The sequence below is a fragment of the Rana temporaria genome, chromosome 4 (assembly GCF_905171775.1).
Source record: "Rana temporaria chromosome 4, aRanTem1.1, whole genome shotgun sequence".
Taxonomy (NCBI): Eukaryota; Metazoa; Chordata; class Amphibia; order Anura; family Ranidae; genus Rana; species Rana temporaria.
The window spans coordinates 296,481,301-296,507,048 of record NC_053492.1 but is presented as its reverse complement, the minus strand read 5'-3'; the positions used below and the strand labels follow the sequence as shown (position 1 = coordinate 296,507,048).

General features: G+C 42.3%; 1 protein-coding gene across 2 annotated transcripts in view; it reads right to left on the bottom strand.

Annotated features, from left to right (window-relative positions):
* The window catches only part of PDE7B (phosphodiesterase 7B), a 387,906-nt gene extending 367,660 nt beyond the window's left edge, over positions 1-20,246 (bottom strand). The window contains exon 1 of one of the 2 annotated variants that reach the window (XM_040350483.1): positions 19,878-20,246. In XM_040350483.1, coding sequence (XP_040206417.1) covers positions 19,878-19,898 — 21 coding nt within the window. In that variant the 5' untranslated portion in view covers positions 19,899-20,246. The remainder of the gene's footprint in view (positions 1-19,877) is intronic. The other variant, XM_040350484.1, reaches the window with a different exon arrangement.
* Positions 20,247-25,748: the final 5,502 nt, after the last annotated feature.

Sequence of the window (25,748 nt, the reverse complement as noted above, 5' to 3'; positions counted from 1 at the left end):
GCCCCCCAGTGGTTATTGAACAAAATCACGTACGGGTATGTGATTTTGCGCAATAAAGCCTTCTCACATCAGTTTATGTACGGTACGCGGTCGGGAACTGGTTAAAGCTAAACTACAGCTAACTACACAAACCAAATATTTACTGGCATGCTTTTACTTGCCAAAGGTCTTTTTGTTCTTGTTCATCAAGTTCCAAGATTTACAGCACAGCCCTGTCTGGCAGGGCAAGGGATCAGATTTTTCTTTGCTGCAGTTAAAGCAGAGTTCCACCCACATGTATGATTTAAAAATAAATACATATCTCTTGCTAGCATCCAATGTATAATTACTAATGGATAGTCTTGTTATTAGCTCTGCTTATTTACATATTTTAGAAAAAAAATTACCTTAGATTTTTGCTGTTAGTGAATTTCCATCTTAGTTGTGGGAAGGCGAAGCCCACAAGCATACACTCGGTATATGGCGCTGCTGTATTACCATGCGCAGTAAGCACGGCAAGTGGCACAGGAAACTTCTGATGTTGCCATCACAATAGGAGTCGGCTTCGGAAGTGCCCGCCCTGTTGTGATGGCAACCATGATAAGCCTATCAAATACCGCGATTCTAGCCCTCGACGCTGCCCAGTGACTCCTAGGAAATGATGAAACACATTTCCCAGAAGCACTAGCGAGCACAGGCGCCAAGGGAAATTATGTCAGGCGCCGCAAAGAGGAAGGGGCAGATTTCAAGGGACCACATAGCAACAGGCATGAAAACTTAAAGCGGAGTTCCAACCACAATTAGCATTTTTTAAATGTATGTCCTTTCATCCTGCGTTTTTATAATATAAATCTGGTCACTTACTATTTTACAATCCGCCGCCGATCCGCATAGATATTAAAAAAAGATAGTTTATAAAACTATATCTACACCGTTGTCATTTTGCTTGTGGGCATTGTGAAGCCTACAGGCACTTACTTCCTGGAAGTCTTGGATGGGGAGTGATAATTGGACAGCGCACTGCATCCTGGGAAATGATGACACACATTTCCCAGGAGCATTAGAGGGAGATGATGTCAGAATCCTAGGTGGTTTCAATGGCCGATTTCGTGGGACCGCATAGCAACAGGCATTTCCAGATGAGTAAAAAAAAAAAAAACGTTTTTTTTTTCTTTTTTAGTCATAAGCTACAGTTTAAAGCAAAATAGTTTTTTTGATGGAACCTCCACTTTAAGTAAAAAAATATTTTTTTTCCAAATGTCATTATTTATGTTTATTACTGCTGAATATTCCCCCAGCTTGTGACAGGACAGTGAAAACAGCAGACTTTGAGCTCCTCTCTTCCTGCCCCTTTCTATCAGCATGTTCTTTTTTAACACATGAGAATGGCAGCACAATCAGCTGGCTCCATATGCTGCCTCTCCCTTCCCCAGCCTGAGCTTTTCTGTATAGGAGATTGCAATAATCTACCGGGTTGAATTCAGGGTCTTATACTAGTTGCAGTTAAAAAATGTATTTATTATGGACTAATGAATACAGATTTCAGCTTAAAATGTGTAGCCTGGTGCTGCACTACAGAAACATGAAGGAGGCATTTCCCTCTTTACAATCAGTTTATTTTCACTCTCTGCTGTTATACTGAATGTTGTGTTGCACAATCCCCTTCAGTGAGCAGAGGGAAAACTATAAAAAGAAAAGCCTATGGAATCCTATGCAAAACACTGAGGATCAAGGGAATTGAAGTTTAGGACCTAAGCCATATTGTTCGTCTTATGGACCTTTTGCACTATAATTCCCAAAAGGCACTTTGGCACAGGGGCGGATCCAGAGTTTAGTTTCGGGAGGGGCACTGCCAGAAAATACATTTTTTTTAGGGCAATTTATCGGGGCAATGGCTGGTGTTGGCGCTTTCATCATCACTGCACCATGGTTGTTATGGTGTCAGGATGGCTGATGCGCATTATTTTAGGGCTGGGGAAATTAAAGATTAATTCCTTGATTAATGTTTAATTTTTTTGATTGATCAAAATTCTTGACGTCACCGGACAGCCTGGACAGTGAGACTTACCCTGTTGGATGTGAGCAAACTGCACCCATTGGATTGAGGTTCCTTTGCATCTGTGGAGCAGGAGGATGCATCAGGCTCCATCAGGGGAAGGGGGCAAAAATAACCATTGTTTACCTGTCCTAAGCAGTTTTGTGCAGACAATTCTTTGTGTATCAGCAACATCTGTTCCATGTGAAAGACTGTTCAGTTCTTCAGAGCCGGTTCACACTGGAGCGACTCGTCAGGCGACTCAGCCGCCTGACAAGTCACGTCCCATTCTATTCAATAGAACCGTTCTAATAGGAGCGACGCAAGTCGCTCCGACTTAGAAAAAGGTTCTTGTACGACTTTGGGGGCGACTCAGGGCGACTTGCATTGACTTCTATACAGAAGTAATTTTGCAAGTCGCCTCTGAAGTCGTCTTCAGGACGCCTTGCCGAGTCGCCCCCAAAGTCATGCCGCCCCAGTGTGAACCGGCTCTTGGGGTATATTATCAATAAAATGCGATCATGTCTGCTTCCAGAAAATGTAAACACTCTGGTATGTATGCCTGACTGGCTAAAGTGATGCCTACTTGCCTACTATAAAGTTACTGACAGTCAACATACTAGATAAGTTTTATAATTAAAGTTAAACTAACTTTATACGTTTTTCTTAAAGTTTAATAAGAAAAAATTACTTACGTCAGTGCTACAGTTTGAATTTAAAATGTATTTGTGTGAACTGTGAAGTTAAGTCATGGATTGTGGAAACTAACTAGTGTTGGGTGATTGTATATAGTGTATACCACATTTACCACTGACTAATGCAGAGTTGCAATGCAAGCAGATCAGCTAAAAGTAGTTGAATCTGTATGTGCGTTATGATTTTTTTTTTTTTTTTTCTTGCCACTTCAGACTTCACCACAGCGAGAGACTTGCTCATGATTTTATTCATAATTCCGTCTCTACATCAGGTTTAGCATCATTTGTGGTGCATTTCTTTTGCAAATTTTTATACTTGTTATTTTTATTTTATTTATTTGTTTATTTTTATATTTTCATCTTTTTTTTTTTTTTTTTTTTTTTTCACCGTTTAGAACTCACTCTTTTATAGTAAGTACGGAATTTTTAAAAGGTTTTATCTGCGTGACAAAGAAATACCCAGCACCCCATCTCCCCCCTCCCCAACTAAATCCCCCCTCCCCCCCCTACCCCCCCCCCCATCCCTTGACCATCCCACGACTCCACTGTAAGAATTCCTTCCCTTAATTGAAAAATGCGTTCCTATTCCTCTCTCAGATTTTCTGCGAACCTCCAGGACTTTTTAAATTCCATCCAGGGTACCCATATATCCTTTTCCCCTACCTCGTGTTTATAACTCCCGTATTTTAATTTCTCTCTCCTATAAGTGTCCTCTACGGAGTCGATCCACTCCCACATTTGCGGACTTTTCGCGTCTCTCCATTTAAGGGGAATCAATCGTTTCGCTGCGTTCAATAAATGAGGGATCAGTGAACCCTTGTACTCCTTCTCTGGAATCTCCCCCCCATGAAAGAGAACTACCCATGGGTTATCTTCCACTTCTTTTTTTGTTATTACCTTTATCAGGGCCAAGATTTTTTTCCAATAAGCTTTAATTTTCAGGCAGTCCCACCATAGGTGTGCCATTGTTCCCCTTGACTCACAACCTCTCCAACATTTCTCTGACTCTCCCCCTCTGAATTTTGCCATTTTATCTGGAGTGGCATACCACCTCGTCAAACATTTGAAGTTCATCTCGGCAGTTCTTACATCTACTGCCGAGGTGTGAGTCATTTTCAGGATTCTTCCTATGGTCGTTTTCCCCCTTGGGACCCCTAAGTCCGTTTCCCAATTTTGGATGTATTTTAGCGTGTCCAACTCTTCCGTTTTCTGCAAGTAATTATAGATTTTAGATATATTTCCCTTTGAGCTTTCGATGCCACACAATTGTTCCAATAAGGTGTAATCCTCTTGTGACCTCAAAGGGTGTGGTAGGCGCTTGACGAATGACACTAACTGCAAGTATCTCCACTCGTCGAGCGCCCTAATTCCAATCCTATATTTAATATCGTGAAGTGTCCTAATTTTGCCATCTAGTGTTATATCTTTTAACTGTGTTCTATTTGTGATCCAATTTCCCCCTACTTCTTTTGTCCCTGGAATAAAATATTCGTTTTCTTTTAAATCAATAAAGGGTGAGTTGAATTCTGTTTTTAATTGTTTGTGAAGTCTATCCCAGATCCTCCATGCATTATGAGTAATTGTGTGTGTTGAAGTGTGTAAGGATCTGTGTTGTGGTGGATTCCAAATTAATCTCCCTAACTGTGCCCTTGCTAATGTGCATTCAATATTTATCCATCTTTTGTCCTGGGATTCTTTAGCCCATTCTATAACCCGTGAGAGAACCGAAGCATTATAATACAATCTGATGTCGGGTACAGCTAAGCCTCCCTTTTTTTTGGCCCGTTTTAGAATTTGAGCAGACACCCTGTGTTTTTTATTATTCCAAATATAGTTCATTATGAGGGAGTTAATTATTTTAATGAATGACGGTGGTAGGTATATTGGGACCATTTGAAACTTGTATAGGATTTTTGGGATGAGAACCATTTTTACTACATTTATCCTCCCGAACCACGAAATAGGTCTATTGAATATGTTTTTAATTTCCCTTTTTATTTCGTTGAGCAGGGGGATAAAATTTATTCTATATATTTTCTTGATGGTATTTGCCAGTTTTATTCCCAAGTATTTTATTTCTTTTTGCCATTTAAAATTATATTTCTTCCGCAGATATTGTTCTTCTTCTTTAAGAATATTGATATTTAAAATCTCCGTCTTTTCTGTATTCATTTTGAAGTTTGACACCTCACCATATTGTTTTAAAGTAGCTATTAACTTCGGGAGAGTGACTCTTGGGCTACTTATATAAAATAAAATGTCGTCTGCGAAGGCGGATAATTTGTGCTCATCTTCTCCAACCTCTATTCCATATATTTCTGGATTTTGTCGGACCATTGCCAGCAGGGGTTCCAATGATAAAACAAAAAGAAGAGGGGACAGGGGACAGCCCTGCCTGGTTCCATTTCTCATCTCGAAGGGTGCGGATAAAGATCCATTGATCTTGATCCTAGCGCAAGGGTGGAAATAGAGCGTTTTGATCCATTTGATCATCCTTGGGCCAATTCCTATACATTCTAGTGTTTGTATCAGGAACCCCCAGTCTACCCTGTCAAACGCTTTCTCAGCGTCTACTGACAGGAATAGACCGGGGGTCCCTCTTTCTTTGATCTGCTCCATGAGAAGAAGTGCCCTGACCCCATTGTCCTTTCCCTCCCTCCCAGGTATGAAACCAACCTGGTCTGGGTGGACAATGGCAGTCATCACCCCCTTCATTCGTTCGGCCAAAATTTTTGCATACAGTTTGGTATCTGCATTCAGGAGTGAGATGGGTCGGAACCCTGAACAATTCGTATTGTCCTTTCCCTCTTTTTTAATGACAGTGATCGTAGCTGTTAATGCCTCTCTGCTCATCTCATAGTCTCGCCCCAACCCATTGAAATATTGACATAGTCTAGGGACTAAGATAGTACTAAACCTTTGTATGTAGGCCGACGTGAAGCCGTCTGGTCCCGGGCTTTTCCCATTGGGAGTATTTTTTAAGACCTCACTTATCTCCTGTTCAGTAATACGTTCCTCCATTCTTTCTATCTCAAACTCTTCTATCTTCGGTAGATTAGTTTGCCGTAATACTTCCCTGATCTTATCCTGTTTTTCGGCAGGGTCCCTGGTCTTCTGTTGGACATTGTATAGTTTTTCGTAATAGCTTCTGAAAGATTCTGCTATTTTATTTGTCGCGTATACTAAGTCCCCATCCCCATTCCTGATTTTTTCGATAAAATTCCTGGTTTTCTTTTTTCTTATCATTCTGGCCAAGTTTTTGCTAGGTTTATTTCCCCAGACATATCTTTCACTCTCTATCCTGTCTATGAAATTCTTGGTTTCTTGCCCGGCAAGGGCTTTATATTCATCCCTTGTTAAGGTTAACTTACGGAGTGTTTCCCTCTTTTGGCCCTGTAATTTATGTTCCTGTTCCAGCCTATATATCTCCTCTTTTAGTGTTTTTAATTTACTCATTCTTATTTTATTTTTCTTTGCCCCTTCTGCAATAAATATCCCTCTTATATACGCTTTGTGGGCGTCCCACAGGGTTGCTCCTGTGATTCCCTCCTTGTCATTCTCCCGAAAATACCATTCCAATTCTTTCTGTACTCTCTCGACCACAACCTCGTCTCTCAACAGACTTTCATCCAATCTCCATTCTGGTGGAATGCATTTTTGTATGGATGTGCTTATTTTCATGGTTATAGGGGCGTGGTCTGATAGCGTTATGATCTCACAACTTGCTTCGACCACCCTCTCCAAAAGTCTATGGTCTACGAGGACGTAGTCGATCCTCGAGTACGTCCCATGCACAGGGGAAAAAAACGTATAATCTCGTGTCTTGGGGTTAAGGATTCGCCAGACATCCACCATTTGGTTTTGTATCATTTGTTTTTTCAGTAGCTTAAGGTGCTCACCGTTATACCCCTGAGCATGGGACGTACTATCGAGGCTCGGGCACATACAGAAGTTAAAGTCCCCCATCAACACCACATGTCCCTCTTCAAAGTTTTTTAATTTTCTGAGGATTTTACTAATATATTTAGCCGAATTCACATTGGGTGCATACACATTTGCCAGAGTGTAGTCCTCCTCTCCTAGTTTTATTTTCAAGAACAAGAATCTCCCCTCCGGATCATTCAATCTGTCCACCAGTGTGTATCTAACTCCTCTTGCAAATCCTATGGCAACCCCCCGAGATCTCGATGAGACTGTATCTCCATAATACCAGACGGGATATTCAGATGACAACAGCTTTATATTGGACTCTATGGTAATGTGGGTCTCTTGTAGGTAGGCAATGTCTACTTTATACTGCGTAAGTTCAGCAAGAATTTTATGTCTCTTAATATGGGAGTTTAATCCTTTTACATTATATGATAAGAACTTAATATCTGTCATTTATCTCTCTTTTTTTTTTTTTTTTTTTTTGAGTTTGAAAAGAATTCTTGTGGAGTCGTTCAGATGGTCCCCCTCCCATTACCCTCCCTTCCCCCACCTCCCTTTTCCCCCCCTCCCAATTCCCCACCCCCCCCCTCCCTGGCCCACTATTGGCCTGGGAGCCACTGGTAGAAGACTCGTCATCTTCATCCTCGGCTCCTCTTTCGTGGTGGTGCTCAATGCACTCCATTGACTCCTCCTCCCTTTCCCTCCCCCCCCCCAATCAGCCCCCTGATATTCTAGGCTAACCCAAGCCCCACTAGCCCTCCCACTCCGGTAAATCTGGAACTGTCAAGTCCATTTTTGAGCAAAAATCTTTGAGTTCCTCCGGGAACCTAAGTCTTGCAGTTTTACCCCCCTTTATGCCTATAAGGCACGCCGGAAAACCCCAATGATATTTTATGTTTTGTGCCCGCATCAGCTCTAAGAGGGGTTTCAGGTGTCTTCTCCTTTCTAGCGTTTCTTTCGACAAATCAGAAAATATCTGTAGTTCAATCTCTCTATATTTCAGGGGGGGTTTCCCCCTAAGCCGTCCCCAAATTTCTGCTCTATCGATATAGTTCCTGAAACGTACTACTACGTCCCTAGGACCGGATCTTTCTGTCTGTTGGGGGTTCCCCACTCTGTGAACTCTATCGATCTTGAGGGGTTTGGATTCTACCGATCTCTCCAGTAGGGGATTAAAAATTGTATTCATTATATCTCTGAGATCTTCATCCCTATCTTCTACCACCGATCTGATTCTGAGGTTCTGTCGCCTGTTGCGGTTCTCCTGGTCCTCGATCCTATATGCAGTCAATCGCTGATTTTCGGTCAGGGCCTTTACTTGCTTTTTCAGGGAGTTTATTTCCTGGTCCTGTTCCTCTATTCTCCTTTCCGTCTCGACCACTCTTTCGCGCAGCCCTCCGAGGTCTATTCTTACCTTGTTAATTTCTGTCTTTATGATATTTTCCATGACATTTTCCATCCTCTGCAACATTGCGTTCATCTCTGCCTTTGTAGGGGGATGTGTATCTTGGGCTAGCTCCTCTACATTAGTTTGCTCTTGTTCGCTTTCTAGTGTCGTTTCACTTCTAGAGCTCTCCGCACTATCTACCCCTTTTTTTTTATCGCTCTTCTTCTTTTCAGTCTTTTTTACGAGTCCTGGACTTTTAAGGGTCCCTTCTTGAGTCATATATTGCTGTATGGAGCTATTCCCCGAATTATTCTTAGTTGGTTTAGTAGTACCACCTCTCGTCGCTCTATTCATTTTGTTGGATGGTCTGATTCTCTTCCCCAGTTTGGAAACAACAAGGGAGAGGCCAGTAAAGAGGCGCTAATGAAAGGGGGACCCCAGGGCGGGGATGTCACCACTGCCAATCTGACCCTTTTCCCATTCAGGTTTTATCTGTACCAATCAATGGCTATTATGGTCAGGCCTGCCGTGTCTTCCCGCTTAACCTCTTATGCTGGGTATACCAGCGGTGTAGTTTAGGGGTGTTTTCCTCCTTGCTCTGGGTTGTCTGCCCATCCAAGTGGTTTACTGCTATAACCCAGCCGCCTTAGAATCCTACTCCAGATGTATCCTACCAGGATGTGTAATTATAACCGTTAGACCGTTATTACTTCGGGGACAGTGTATAACATGTTCTCCCGTATATCCCAGCCCAAAGTCAAGGCCAATATTACATTATATCACAGTCCAAATTTAATTATCCGTTCTCCCAAAATCAGGGCCGGTACTGTATATATTGAAGGGGGGACAAAACGACAAAAAAAAAAAAAACAGAGGAGCTCTTAATACTTCATTTCTCCGTCCCCCGGTCTTGGGCGATTTCTTAAGAGCTGGATTTATGCCAGCTTTATACCCGCATCTCACAGTCACCTGTAGATTTTTAGCCAGTGGTATCCAAAGAGATTAAATGTTTGTGACCATCTTTTTTAACATATGAATTCCTCCTCCTCAGGCCGCTCAAACTTCGGTACCAACTTCACAGGTTCTGCCCAGAATCTCTGCCCAGCGTCCGTCCCTGGGCTACCTGTCCAGGGGGACTACCTTATTAAAGTCCTCTTGCGCATAGGTCAATTACAGTTCCCTTTTTTTGGATATTCAAACGGTGGAATTTATGCCATTTGTGTAACTAGCTTCAGTACTTATCACAGCAGATCCTTCATTACAGCAAAACTATTAATATCCTGACCATTAACCACATATCTCTGTCAGTCCCACCAGAGGTTTTTTTTTCAAAATTAGAGTTTGACAGATTACAGCTCCTTTACACCAGACCAGACAGGTTTATGCAGGGGGGGGGGGGGGCGGTGGTGTCCCCGGGGGTAGGGGGGGGGATCGGGACGGCACCCGACCCTGCTCGGCTCTACTGAGCGTCTCACCCAACCTCAGGACAGCCTCAGGGTTCGTGCAGCAGCTGTGCCCTGAGCCGAGCTTGCCTCTTCACTTGCGTCCCGAGTGCGTCCTGGATCTCGGCTAAGGGTCGAGTTATGCGGGGCCAGGTCTTCGGCTCCGGTCTTCAGGATGTCAGCCTCTCACGCTGTCATCCTCCGGTCAGCTGCTGGTGTCTTCGGATCCCCGCCGCTCGCTACCTCGAGCCATGGAGCGCTCCGGCACCTCCCACCCACGCACACGTCACGTCCGCATCACGTCCCATGTGCGTTATGATTAATCGAAATTAGTCGATTAATCAATAAAAAAAAAAAACGATTAATCGAACACGAAAATTTTAATCAGTAACAGCCCTACATTATTTCTATTATTACATTGTAATATAAAATGAAATGGTTCAACTCACAATAATGCAGAATCAGTGGGAGCCCTGAGTGTGTCACTTTCCACGTCGACCTGCCTTCAGATGCAGCTTGTCATTTGCCACGTCCCTGTCATCAGATGCTGATTGTCACTTGCCACAAGTTGCTGATTGTCACTTGCCACATCCCCTGCCACATGTTGCTGATTGTTACTTGCCATGTCACCTGCCACACATTACGGATTACACATGCGACGTCGCCTGCCACACATTGTGGATTACACTTGCCACGTCACCTGCCACACATTGCGACTTACAGTTGCCACGTCACCTGCCACACATTGCGGATTACAGTTGCCACGTCACCTGCCACACATTGCGGATTACAGTTGCCATGTCACCTGCCACATGGTGCTGATTGTCACTTGCCACGTCACCTGCCACATGTTGCTGATTACACTTGCCACGTCACCTGCCACACATTGCGGATTACACTTGCCACGTCACCTGCCAAATGTTGCTGATTGTCACTTGCCACGTCACCTTCCATACATTGCACATTGCACTTGCCACATCATCTGCCACATGTTGCTTATTGTCACATCACCTGCCACACGTTGCTGATTGTCACATCACCTGCCACACGTTGCTGATGGTCGTTGGCCTGCTAAGGTGCAGATTGTTAGAGTAAAGGCAGCAGCAGAGAGATGATGTAATCTCTCTGCTGCTTGTGGCTGTACAGTGAGGGTGGAACTGCAGTGATGCAGGGCAGGTGGTGAGAGATGATGTCATCTCTCTGCTCCCTGCCCGCGGCTCACTGACTGGCCAGTGTCTCCGCTCACCTGCGGACCGGCCCGCCCCCTCACTCAATGTCTGTCCTGCACGCCCGCACACTCACCTGCTGAGTGCTGATCCCCCCTCACTCATCCGCCGACCTGCCTGCTCAGGCTCTCTCTCACCTGCCAACTCCCGCTGACTAGCCCGCCTGCTCGTCTTATTAGAGACACTGACTTCTGCACTGGCATACTGTACAGTGTCAGAGTAGTGTAGCAGTCAGTGTCGCTGATCACCATACAGCAGAGCCATAGTGACACTGTACTGCTCGGGGGGGGGGTTGATTGATATATTTTTTTAACACTCTGATTGCATACTACAGCCCTATGGCTGTGACATGAAGGCAGCAGGCATGTAGCCTTTGTTTACAACTGTGATTTAATTGGCCCTGTACTCCACTCTGTGATCTGCTGTGTCTGCTGGACACAGCAATCACAAGGTGTGCTGCTGTGCCCCCCTGGAGGGTCCGATTGGGAGGACATTTTAACCACTTGCCGACTGCCGCACACACATATACGTCGGCAGAATTGCTCATACAGGCAAATGGGCGTACCTGTGCGTCCCTTTGAATTTGCCGCCTATCGATCGATTGTGGTGAGGAGAGGCAGAATGGGGAGATGCCTATGTAAACAAGGCATTTCCCTTTTCTGCTTTTTCTGCCTAGCAACATGACAGGGAGATACTGCTCCCTGTCATCGGGAGAAGTGATCTATGTCATGTTGTAGTGAGCCCACCCCCCCTACTGTTAGAATCACTCCCTAGGACACACTTAACCCCTTGATCGACCCCTAGTGTCTAACTCCTCCCCTGCCAGTGTCATTTATACAGTAATCAGTGGCTATTTGTAGCTCTGATTGCTGTAAAAATGACAATGGTCCCAAAATATTGTCAAAAGTGTCTGATATGTCCACCATAATGTCCCAGTCCCGATAAAAATAGAGTAGATCACCGGCATTACTAGTAAAAACTAGTTTTACTAGTAAAAAAAAAAATTATAATAAAAATGCCATAAATCTATTCCCTATTTTGTAGACGCTATAACTTTTGTGCAAACCACTCAATATACACGCACATTTTTTACCAAAAGTATGTAGAATACACATCATCCTAAACTGTGGAAGAAATTATTTTCTTTATATATTTTTGGGGGATATTTATTCTAGCAAAAAGTTAAAAATATTGCTTTTTTTTCAAAACTGTCGCTCGTTTATAGCGAGAAAAATTTAACTCGCAGAGGTGATCAAATGCCACCAAACAAAAGCTCTATTTGTGGGGAAAAAAAGGACGCTGATTTTGTTTGGGTACAACATTGCACGACCGCACAATTGTCAGCTAAATTGATGCAGTACAGAATCGCAAAAAATGCTCTGGTCAGGAAGGGGGTAAATCCTTCCGGGGCTGAAGTGGTTAATATGCTCTTCCGAATCTAGGAAACAGTTAAAATACCTACCAGACTAGGCAACCCACATTGTTTTTTTTTTTTCTACAGCATCTTAGGATGCTAGGGCACAGGCAGCAGTACAGCATCATTGGTTATTTTGGTGCGCTGTAACATTCAATGATGCTGCAATGATGCTGTGCTGCTACTTGCGTCTTAGCATCAATGCCATCACTGATTGCTAGAATGCAGGCAGCCGGCTTGCACAGCATACTTGGTTGCTAGGACAGAGGGAATCACCAGCGTCCTGGCACCCAAGGAGCAGAAAGCTGTCATTTAATGTCCGTAGGCCAATCAGCTGTCAATCATACCTCCCATCACCTTTTTTCTCTTGGTGTCAGGAAAACTTCTCAGAAGTGATTTATGCTGATAGCAGAGGATCAAAGCAGCAGACATAAATGACACTTAGTGCTCTTAAAGCGGGAGTTCACCCATTTCTAAAAAAAAAAATTTTCTTCCCCTAGATTCCTGCTCGTTCGGTCTAGGGGAATCGGCTATTTGTATTAAAATATGAGCAGTACTTACCCGTTTTCGAGCTGCATCTTCTTCCGTCGCTTCCGGGTATGGGTCTTCGGGAGCGGGCGTTCCTTCTTGATTGACAGTCTTCCGAGAGGCTTCCGACGGTCGCATCCATCGCGTCACTCGTAGCCGAAAGAAGCCGAACGTCGGTGCGGCTCTATACTGCGCCTGCGCACCGACGTTCGGCTTCTTTCGGAAAATCGTGACGAGATGGATGCGACCGTCGGAAGCCTCTCGGAAGACTGTCAATCAAGAAGGAACGCCCATTCCCGAAGCCCATACCCGGAAGCGACGGAAGAAGATGCAGCTCGAAAACGGGTAAGTACTGCACATATTTTAATACAAATAGCCGATTCCCCTAGAGAAAACGAGCAGGAAGCTAAGGGGAAAAAGTGCCCTCTAAGGGTGAACCCCCGCTTTAACTGAAACAAGTACACACTATAGGAGGCTATGCTTTGTTCATATTTAATTTCTGAGGTTTACAACCACTTTAAACCAATCTTTTTTTTGTGCAATAATCCTTATGGTCTGTGTTACTGGAGATATGGCAGTGTTTGTCATTTGCCTATATACTTTGTGCTATAATGTGTCCCTCTTTCCTATGTCACAAAGCTGGGAGGTATGCATTTTAGGGCTTGTCCTCACCTAATGCTTTCAGGTACAGTTGAACCTCGGATTACGAGCATAGTCCGTTCCAGGAGTATGCTCGTAATCCAAAGTACTCTCATATCAAGTAAGTTTTCCCATTGAAGTCAATGGAGACGAAAATAATTTGTTCCGCATTAACTTCAATGGGATGCAATACCGAATGCGGCCAGAGAGCGCCGAAAATGTCTGAAAAGGCCTGAGGACACTTCGGCTCGTTTTCTGCTCCCCCATACCACAGGCCAAATGAGGTACTGAAGGCCAATGTTTGGCTTTTCTCAGCTTCTGCGCCCCCATACCTCAGGCCAAATGAGGTACTACAGGCCTATTTTCGTCTCTGCTTGGCTTCTGCACCCCCGTACCTCAGGTCAAATTAGGTACTACAGGCCTATTTTCGTCTCTGCTTGGCTTCTGCGCCCGCGTACCTCAGGCCAAATGAGGTACTGCAGGCCTTTTTAGCTTGAATTCTGCTCTTCTGGCGAGTCAACACTCGCAAACCGAGTTAGAATTAAAAAAAAAAGTTGCTCGCAAATCAAAACGCTCTCAAACCAAGTTACTCTTAAACTGAGGTTGCACTGTAATTTTTTTAAATGCATTTTGAATGAATGCACAATAAAATCAATGTTTACCAATCTTCCTATTTCGCACCACTGCATTCAATGCAACAGTGCTTTCAAAAAAGTAAGGCGGCTTGCATTTTTTTGCATTGAAACGCATGTAAACATTTTTAAACGCACTGGAATGCATTACAAACACACTACAAATGCATTAAAAACGTGCACGTGAGGCAGGGGCAGTGCCAGTGCAAGAGATTATTTTGCCTTTCCTTGGAGTTCAGCTTTAAATAAGCCTCCATGGGGCAGATCCTCAAAGATCTGCACCGGCGCATCGTATCTGAGATACGCTACGCCGCCGTAACTTACCTGGCTTTGGTTTGAATCCATAAAGAATTTGCGCCGTAAGTTACAGCGGCGTAGTGTATTTCTCGCGGCGTAAAGGCGCAGAATTCAAATGCGGCGAGTAGGGGGCGTGATTCATTTAAATGAAGCGCGTCCCCGCGCCGAACGAACTGCGCATGCCCCGTCCGTCAAAACTCCCAGGGTGCATTGCTCCAAATGACATCGCAAGGACGTCATTGTTTTCGTCGTGAACGTAAATGGCGTCCAGCCCCATTCACGGACGACTTACGCAAACGACGTAAAATTTTCAAAATGATATGCGGGAACGACAGCCATACTTAACATTGAGTACGCCACCAGATAGCAGCTTTAACTATACACTGGAAAAAAGCCCTGAACGGAAACGACGTAAAAGAATGCGACGGCCGCTCGTACGTTCGTGGATCGTCGGAAAAAGCTAATTTGCATACTCGACGCGGATTACGACGTGAACGCCACCCAGCGGCCCCCCGGAAAATTGCATCTTAGATCCGACGGCGTACTAAGGCATACGCCTGTCGGATCTAACACAGATGCCGTCGTATATGACGCGCAAAATTTGAAATTACGCGGCGTATCAACAGATACGCCGGCGTAATTTCTTCGAGGATCTGCCCCCATATTTATAGGAAAATTGAAGCACTGTATCTCAATGCACATTTTTTCTGATTTCACAGCTAACAACGTTGTTCTTCCTAAAGTATCTGAATAAATGTGCAGAAACTGTACAATGATCACAGACTGCCTGTACACTTAATGAATGGTTTACAGATTTCAGTAATTCATAAAAACCTATATATTACTATGAGCCAGTCATTTGTATAAACTGCTGCAGGAAACGTAGTGGTGCTGTGGTTACAACTGGAGTAGCCTTTGATGGTGGTGGAGTGCCACATTCACTAACAAAGAACACAGCAGAGAAAAACAATTTGCTTTACTTCAAAACTGTAAAAAAAAAAAAAAGAAAAATCACATATACGGACTAAATTTAATCTAATAACATAATTTTACTATTAAAGGGTTTGTAAAGGAATTCCCCCCCCCCCCCCCCCCCCTAAATAGCTTCCTTTACCTTAGTGCAGTCCTCCTTCACTTACCTCAGCCTTCCATTTAGCTTTTAAATGTCCTTATTTCTTTTGAGAAATCCTCACTTCCTGTTCTTCTGTCTGTAACTACACACCGTAATGTGAGGCTTTCTTCCTGGTGTGGAGAAAGCCTCTTGAGGGGGCGAGCAGGAGTGTCAGGACGCCCACTAACACACAGCTCCTTTCTCTATCTGCAAAGTAGAGAGCGTCCTGACTTGCCTGCTCGCCCCCTCAAGAGGCTTTCTCCACACCAGGGAGAAAGCCTCGCATTACGGTGTGGAGTTACAGACAGAAGAACAGGAAGTGAGGATTTCTCAGAAAAAATAAGGACATTTAAAAGCAAAATGGAAGGATGAGGTAAGTGAAGGAGGACTGCACTAAGGTAAAGGAAGCTATTTAAGGAAAAAAAAATCCTTTACAACCCCTTTAAGTTAGTTGGATTTACAGATTTCGCTGTTTCAGTGTATGGATAGTGTCCAATAAGGCAAATCCACCATCTCTTATTATTATTCAAAACTTCACAAATTAGGAGTATCTGACAACCCCGAACACCAGATATTTTCACACAATGAGGGTGTCAGACTAGAATGCGGCGTCTTTGCAGGAGATTAATAAAAAAAACGCCAGGCTAAGGTCATCTGAAGTCTCATATTAAAGAGTTTATTATGTGTTCAGTGAGAGAGCCCACAATTTAAAGCCAAGGAAATGTAAGAGTCCCAGTCGCGTACTGTATAAGCAACACACAAAGTCCCTGTTTTCCGAGCAGGCACTGCAGAATAGCAATTGTCCATTCACAGCACATACCACATCCTCTGCATTTTTCCCTGATAATATATGTAGTCCTGAACTCCAGGGCTGCTTGGGAGACTGCAGTACTTTCCAAAGCAACACCTTCCGTCCAAGCCAACCATCGGGCAAACTTTTAGGATGCCAAGCTAACCAGCATACGTAGATTTATACATTCTGATGGCGCAAGCGCTGTCATCTTATTTCTTTTTTTCTAATATAAAATAATTACTATTATTTCAAAATATAAGTATATCATGAATTTACCCACTGCTTTTGTTAAATATCATTAGAAAAAGATAGAATTTAGCTAACATTTAAGGCTGTGTTATTATATAGATATATGTTTTCACTTCTACAAGGCCATAGTAAGTGATTATCTTATGATGTAGCTGAGCAGCAGGCCTCTTCCTACATAGAACTACAGAGGTTGTTTACCTAGGTATGTATGCGCCTGGAAATCACGTTATGCTTCTATGATCATCAAGAGATGGCTTTTATTAAATGTACGAGAGAACTGACGCAGTGATGTCACCATTCATATAATATCTACAGTACGGGAAAAGACAACAACATTAAAGGCCAGCTGCTGTTTCAGCGTGCAAATAAATTATACAATGAATTATCTAGCAATGCCAATTACTCTATCTATCTATCTATCTATCTATCTATCTATCTATCTATCTATCTATCTATCTATCTATCTATCTATCCATAGACAGCTGCTGTTTCAATGTGTAAACAAGCTCTAAAATGAATTATCTAGCAATGCCAATTTATCTATCTATCTATCTATCTATCTATCTATCTATCTATCTATCTATCTATCTATCTATCTATCTATCTATCTATCTATCTATCCATATACAGCTGTTGTTTTAACATGCAAACAGGTTATAAAAGGAATTATCTAGCAATGTTAATCTATCTATCTATTTATCTAAACATCCATTATCTATCTATCTATCTATCTATCTATCTATCTATCTATCTATCTATCTATCTATCTATCCATAGACAGCTGCTGTTTAACATGCAAACAGGTTATAAAAGGAATTATCTAGCAATATTAATCCATCTATCTATCTAAACATCCATTATCTATCTATCTATCTATCTATCTATCTATCTATCTATCTATCTATTTATCTAAACATCCATTATCTATCTAAAACAGATCTATCTATCTAAACATCCATTATCTATCTATCTATCTATCTATCTATCTATCTATCTATCTATTTATCTATCTATCTATCTAAACATCCATTATCTATCTATCTATCTATCTATCTATCTATCTATCTATCTATCTATCTATCTATCTATCTATATATCTATCTATCTATCCATAGACAGCTGCTGTTTAACATGCAAACAGGGTATAAAAGGAATTATCTAGCAATGTTTATCTATCTATTTATCTATTGAAAACAGATCTATCTATCTAAATATCCATTATCTATCTATCTATCTAAATATCCATTATCTATCTATCTATCTATCTATCTATCTATCTATCTATCTATCTATCTATCTACCTATCTATCTATCTGCCAATCCATAGACAGCTGCTGTTTTAACATGCAAACAGGTTATAAAATGAATTATCTAGCAATGCTAGTCTGTTTATCTATCTATCTATCTATCTATCTAAAACAGGTCTATCTGCCTATCTATCTATCTATCTATCTATCTATCTATCTATCTATCTATCTATCTATCTATCTATCTATCTATCTATCTATCTATCTATCTGTCCATAGACAGCTGCTGTCTAACATGCAAACAGGTTATAAAAGGAATTATCTAGCAATATTAATCTATCTATCTATCTATCTATCTATCTATGTATCTAAACATCCATTATCTATCTATCTATCTATCTATCTATCTATCTATCTATCTATCTATCTATCTAAACATCCATTATCTATATATCCATCTATTTATTTACCTATCTATCTATCTATCTATCTATCTATCTATCTATCTATCTATCTATCTATCTATCTATCTATCTATCTATCTATCCATCTATCCATAGACAGCTGCTGTTTAACATGCAAACAGGGTATAAAAGGAATTATCTAGCAATGTTTATCTATCTATTTATCTATTGAAAACAGATCTATCTATCTATCTAAATATCCATTATCTATCTATCTATCTAAATATCCATTATCTATCTATCTATCTATCTATCTATCTATCTATCTATCTATCTATCTATCTATCTATCTATCTATCTACCTACCTATCTATCTATCTATCTATCTATCTACCAATCCATAGACAGCTGCTGTTTTAACATGCAAACAGGTTATACAATGAATTATCTAGCAATGCTAGTCTATCTATCTATCTATCTATCTATCTATCTATCTATGTAAAACAGATCTATCTGCCTATCTATCTATCTATCTATCTATGTATCTATCTATCTATCTATCTAAACATCCATTTTCTATCTATCTGTTCTTAGCCAGCTGCTGTTTTAACATGCAAACAGGTTATAAAATGAATTATCTATTAATGTTAATCTATCTATCTATCTATCTATCTATCTATCTATCTATCTATCTATCTATCTATCTATCTAAACATCCATTGTCTATCTAAACATCCATTGTCTATCTAGCTACCTATCTATCTAAACATCCATTGTCTTTCTATGTATCTTTCTTTCTATCTGTCTATCTATCTATCTACCTGTTGTACTCATTCATGCTATGCAGTGTCTTGTACACTCACACACTGCACCAATCTCCCAACAAGCTGTGCATGGCTTGAAGAGGAATGCTGCATTTCTGCTAAAGGCCACAAAGGCTTCATTATTAGATTTACAAATGAATTTGACCAGCAGTAGGTTCTCTTACAGGCTGGTAAAAGAGAGGAAATAAATCTTATATTTTGCTTTAATTCAGACAGAGTAGATTGAACTTTAGAATCTAAACCAAGCATTCTAAAATTTTGCATGAAGGTGAAATGGTGTGTTACTGTAAGAAAAAACTAACTTTTTTTTTTTTTTTTCATTTCAAAAAGTTGAATTGTCTGAATGAAAAAAATGCGTCTGTGAATGGAGTGTGTGTGTGTGTGTGTGTGTGTGTTGCTTGTTTTAGTGCCCAGGAATATCCAAGACTTGCCTGCCTGCAGTAAATACTAATTATGATTTTAGAAGGACACATGGGATGTAGAGATAATTCACCCACACCTTGCCAGTGCTAATAACTTGGGCAGCGCATGCTTGTTGTCATAGGCAGACGTGACCACTTAAAGGATTATAAAAATAGAGACGTTATCGGTATAAAAGACGCTGGCCAATAAAGTCATTGTTTTTTGTACAGGAGGGCACAAGACAAAGCACTCTTCTATGATATGTGCCTGTAGCTCATTACTTGGCAGGTACACAGTGTGCACCACAAGTAAGGACTAGTAAAAATAAGATATATAGCATAACAGCCAATGTATGCGCTTGTAAATTTGGAGCATATTCTATTTACCATCTGACGAACCTTTGAGAAACATCACCAATAAACAAATCAAAGCTGTCAGCGAGGCCAGTGAAGACAGCAAATACTAGAAACCTGTTACCATGGAAACATAATTGTATCACCAAAACAAAAACAGAGAGACCAAAAGGGTAAAAAAGGCAAATAAAAAAAAAAAAGAAATAAAAAAAATAACATATTGTTTACCTAGCTGGCGTAACAGTCCTGACTGTACGGCTGGGATGTAAATGAATAAAAGTGCTACCTACCTCAACCATTAAACAAGACATTTAACCATAGCTGCAGCTCAGTGACCTCCGAATGCCTTGAAACCTCTGGTCGATGCTGCCTGTGCATGTAGACTCGTGCTGCGGAATCCAGCAACAGCATCCAGGAGAAGAGAGAAGAGCAAAAAAGAAAAAGGAGGGGGAATCACAACCCAAGTCATTCACCTTTTTTTTCTTTTCATCCCAGAGAGCTTGTGTGTTTTGGAGGAATTCTAATATAGTTTGGGATCTGCTGCAGTATGATAGAGTGTTGCAAACAGCAGTAGCTATTCCTGAAGGCAGTGGGAGCTGGGATGTGCTGGAGTCAGTTGCCACTGGCAGGCAGCAAGCAAACCAATAGGCTTCTGTACTGTCAGCTCACAGGAGTGAGCAGCTCTATCTGTGCATGTTTCCTCATTTTCCAAAGTGACGTCAAACGCTTAGACTTTTCCCCTTGCTGCATGCACAATTCATTTCAGAGAGCAGCTATGAGAGGAATGTGCCACTGGACATGCACGCTCACAAAAGATACATGGACCAAAGGCATGGCTCTCTAATGTCCTTCTTCTCTTTTTGTACATCGGTCACATAGCTTTCTGGAAATCTAGAAGGAAGTATTGTACATGTCTGAGGCCCCGTGCACACGTCCGAGAAACTCGACGGGCAAAACACATCGTTTTGCTCGTCGAGTTCCTTGTGAAGCCGCAGAGGATCTCGGCGAGCCAACTTTCCTCATTGACTAACGAGGAAATAGAGAACATGTTCTCTATTTGGCTCGACGAGTTCCTCGTTGGTTTCCTCGGCCAAAAGTGTACACACGACCGGTTTCCTCGGCAGAATACGGCTCCGATCGAGTTTCTGGCTGAATTCTGCCGAGAAACTCGGTCGTGTGTACGGGGCCTGAGAGTAGGAATGTTCCCTTGTAGTGACACTAAACAATATCCAAAAAAAAAAAAAGTCCATACACGTTCAAGAGGATCTTCACTGCATCTGAGCACCACAAGTTCAAAACACTATTTAATTCATTTTTAATATTCAAAGAAAACTCCCTCGTCCATCAATGACTCAATTATTTCGTTTATTAATAAAAAAAAACAACCTAAGCATTAGGTGTCAGCATTGCCCCCTCAGCCCCACTTTACTTACCTGAGACCTCATTGGATCCATGTCTGCAGCTCTTCTCTCCCCTCACTTCCTGGGTCCCACTGGCTTTTGCTGGGGCACCAGGAGCCATTGGCTCCCAGTGCTGTCAATCAAAGCCAGTGATGAGGAAGCAGGGGGCGCTGTCTGTGTCAAAGGACTCGGAAGTGAGCACGCACAAGTGCTTCCCATGGGAAAGAGGAGGGGCCAGGAGCCTAAAAGAGGAGGTTCCTTCCCGCTCTGTACCATTCAATTGCACAGTTTAGAGTAGGTAAGTATAGCATACCTTCCAACATTTTGAGATGGGAATAACGGACACCTACTAGAAAACGTATGTAGGCATAGGACACGCCTCCTGTCACACCCTCTTAAAGGAGAATAAGCCAAAGAAATAAAAGGTTACTAAATCCACAAGGATTTTTTATTTTTTTTACCACTATTATTCCTTTATATTGGCTTTTAAAATTTACAAATGCATGGAGGAAAGGTTTAGCACTGGGAAACACTTTTTAAAGATAAATAGTGCATTTTATATACAACTTTATAGATCAGACCAAAATGAGGGACAAATGAGGAGGACAGAGGGACATTGCTCCAAATCAGGGACAGTCCCTCGAAATCAGGGACAGTTGGGAGCTATGGTATAGACATGTTTGTTATTATTGTTTTTTTTATTACCTTTACAACCCCTTTAACTAGTTGCTGACCAGCCGCCACGCAAATCAGAGCCTACGCAAATCGCCGTCATGGTAAGTCGGCCCTCCAAAGCACTATAGCAGGTGCTTTGATTGACAGAACTGGGAGCCAATGCCCCCTGGTGGCCCAGCAAAAACGGCAGCATGTCGATGCGCGTCGGCCACCTGTGATCGCAGGCACAAGAGCAAGAATCAGGATTTGGTTCTGACAAGGGAGGAGAAACAGATTGTCTGTTCCTACTAAGTAGGAACAACCATCTGGCTCCCCCTCTAGTCAGTCCCATCCCCTCACAGTTAGAAACACACCTAGGGAAAACATTACACCCCTTGATCGCCCCCTAGTGTTAACCCCTTTCCTACCAGTGACATTTATACAGTAATCAGTGGCTATTTATAGTGTTAGTGGTCCCAAAAAAGTGTCAAAAGTGTCCGATCTGTCCAATGTCACAGTCCCGATAAAAATTTCAGATCACCACCATTACTAATAAAAATAAAATTATAATAAAAATGCCATAAATCTATTCCCTATTTTGTAGGCGCTATAACTTTTGCGCAAACCAATCAATATACGCCTATTGCGATTTTTTTTACCAAAAATATGTTGAAGAATACATATTGGCCTAAACTGATAAATAAATTAGTTTTTTACATTTTTTGGGGGGGATATTTATTATAGCAAAAAGTAAAAACATTTTTCTTCTAAATTGTCGCTATTTTTTTGTTTACAGCTCAAAAAATAAAAACCGAACAAGTGATCAAATACCACCAAAAGAAAGCTCTATTTGTGTAAAAAAAAAAGACATACATTTTGTTTAGGTACAACATCGCGCGACCGCACAAGTATTAGTTAAAGCGACGCAGTGCCGTATCACAAAAAAATGGCCTGGTCATTAAGGGGGTAAATCCATTCGGGGCTGACGTAGTTAAAGAGGAACTAAACCCTGTGTCCTGCAATCCCTGCAAAGTAAAAGCATAATGGGCTAGTATGCATCGCATACTAGACCATTATGTGGAACTAACCTGCAAAGGAAGCCCACGCTTTCCCCGCTGCAGGAAGCTTTAATCTTCAACCCTCTACCTTCCGGGACCATGGACTCAGGCTCTGTTCTTGGCTGGAGTCACGTGATGTCACGCATGTGAGTATATGGTAAATATCTTCTACATCATACAGGTTTAGAAGATATTTCCAGTACCTACAGGTAAGCCTTATTATAGGCTTACCTGTAGGTAAAAGTGGTGTGTAAAGGTTTACAACCACTTTAAATACAATGTAGAAATTAATACATGTTTTTACATTTTTGGCCATAGATACACAACTGAAAGTGTTATACTTCATTAATCCTCTAACTTAAAGCAATAATAAACCCAAAACCAAAAATGTATTATATTGCAGCTTAGCAATCATTTAATGTAATGGCTGCATTATTTTATTTTATTTGTTTTTTTCCCCTCTGTTTTCACCTGGTAATCTGGCTGGTAACACACCTCCTGTATTAGCGTGCCCCCACTCTGGATGAATGAGCACAGGGGCATTGTTGGACAGCAGCATTGTTAAAATGGTGGGAGGAGAGGGTTAAGCAGGGTATACACATTACGTATTTTTTTTTTTCTTTCAACCAGCAAGACCATTTGACAGAAGCTGGTCATTAGACAGGCATCTGTTGAACAGACAGTGGTATAAATGTACCAAAAGTCAGCTGGTTCTTGTTGGTGTGTAGGCTTTAGATGTACTAACAAATTTATATACACTAACAAATGAAAGATGAACTCCAGCAAACACTTCGTAAGCAGTTACAGTAACAGTTTATTTCCTTTTGGAATAATGGTATTACATAAATAAAAACTGATCATTATAAGTACCGCTGCCAATGGTAAATGGTTTGTTTCAACCCTCTAACTGCTACACACTGGACCACCAGGGATGCCGCCAGGACCACCAGGGCGCCCACCACACATTGATTAGCAGGTATGCCCCATGACCACCAGGGATGTCACACAGTGCCCTAAAAATGGCAATCAGTGCCCACAAATGGTGCCAGTCAGTGCCCACTATGAATGCCTGCCAGATGTCTCCTCATCAATGATGCCCAGCAGTGCCACCCATCAGTGTCCATCAGTGCCAGCTACCAGTGACCATTCATGCCCATCAGTGCCCTCCTATCAGTGCCCATCTGTGTCACACATAAGTACCCATCAGTGCAGCCTTTCGGTGCCCATCAATGCCGCCTATTAGTGCCCATCAGTGCTGCCTATGAGTGCCTATCAGTGCCGCCTATCAATGCCCATCAGTGCTGCATACCAGTGCCACCTATCAGTGCCCATCATCAGTGGCACCTGATTATTGCCCATCAGTGCCACCTTATCAGTGCCTGTCAGAGCAGTCTCATCAGTACCCGTCAGTGAAGAAGGAAACTTACCTAATTACAACATTTTATAACAGAAACAAAGAAAAACTTAAATTTTTTCCAAATTTTCGGTCTTTTTTTATATGTTGTGCAAAAAATAAAAGCACCAGCAGTGATCAAATACCACCAAAAGAAAGCTCTATTTGTGGGAACGAATTGATAAAAAAATGGTTTGGGTACAGTGTAGCATGACCGTGCAATTCCCATTCAGAGCAATGGTGCTGAAAAATAAAAGTGGTTAATGCAGATGCTGTATATATTTTTATGGCAATATAAAGGTAAAGGAGTGGTGAAAAAAAGCACTTGTGGGCTTTATTAATCACTTTTTGCATATTTATTCTTCATGGACTTTGTAACTGGGGGAGTGTCCTTTTGTCTACATACGTAGTGCTACAATATGGCCATGCTTCTCATGTCAGAAAGTTGGAAGGTATGTGAAAAAGCAGCCAGATAGGAGAGGTTGTTCTGGGATGTTATGCAAATACCTTACCATCACATGCATTGACACAGTGCTTCAGAAAGCTTAAAGCTTGACATTTTATGGTCTACGGCTCTTTTCCTTTTTTTTTTTTTGCTATCTGAATTTTTTTCTCATTGTATATTTGTACACGTGGTAAAGAGTAAACTTCTTAAACAAACTTTTAATAGCTCTTAAGCACGCACATGCCTATCCACATGACACCCACTGGTCCTTTTATCTAGCTCTGATAAAATATTTAAAAACACTGGAAGATGTGTTGTTTAGCATGGATCATACTGTAACAGAGGTGCATACGGTACAATATGGAAATTGTGCTTTTGTGATGCTTTTCATGGGAAGCTCAGTAGATATTGCTTCAATGTTTCTAAAGCCTCATACACATGATTGGACTTCCAATGGACTTTTCCGTGGATTTTGCTCCGAAGAGCGTTGTCCGTGAACTTGGTATGGCAGGACTTTTCCAGCCAACAAACACGAACGCAGTGACATAGTAGACGTACTACATGGTTTTTCTGCTATTTACCGCCACCCTTTGGGCAACTTCTGCTATTGTTGTCTGATCTTTAGCAGTACCTCTCAGTACAGTGACCCCCCCTCCTCTCAGTACAGTGACCCCCCCTCCTCTCAGTACAGTGACCCCCCCCTCCTCTCAGTACAGTGACCCCCGCTCCTCTCAGTACAGTGACCCCCCCTTCTCTCAGTACAGTGACCCCCCCTTCTCTCAGTACAGTGACCCCCCCTTCTCTCAGTACAGTGACCCCCCCCTTCTCTCAGTACAGTGACCCCCCCCTTCTCTTAGGACAGTGACCCCCCTTCTCTCAGGACAGTGTCCCCCCTTCTCTCAGGACAGTGACCCCCCTCCTCTCAGTACAGTGACCCCCCCAGTTAGTACCGACAGACACTCCCCGAGCGGTGTGTCCCACGAGTGCAGGCTCCTCCTCTGTGGGTGTAAACAGAGGAGGGCCGCCGCCGGGTGTACCAAGATGGCCGCGGCTCCGGAGATAGGCCGAAGCCGCGGCCTTTCCTAATGTTACGGCGGCGGCTCCGGAGCTAGGCCGAAGCCGCGGCCATAACATTAGGAAAGGCTGCGGCTTCGGCCTAGCTCCAGAGCCGCCGCCGTAACATTAGGAAAGGCCGCGGCTTTGGCCTAGCA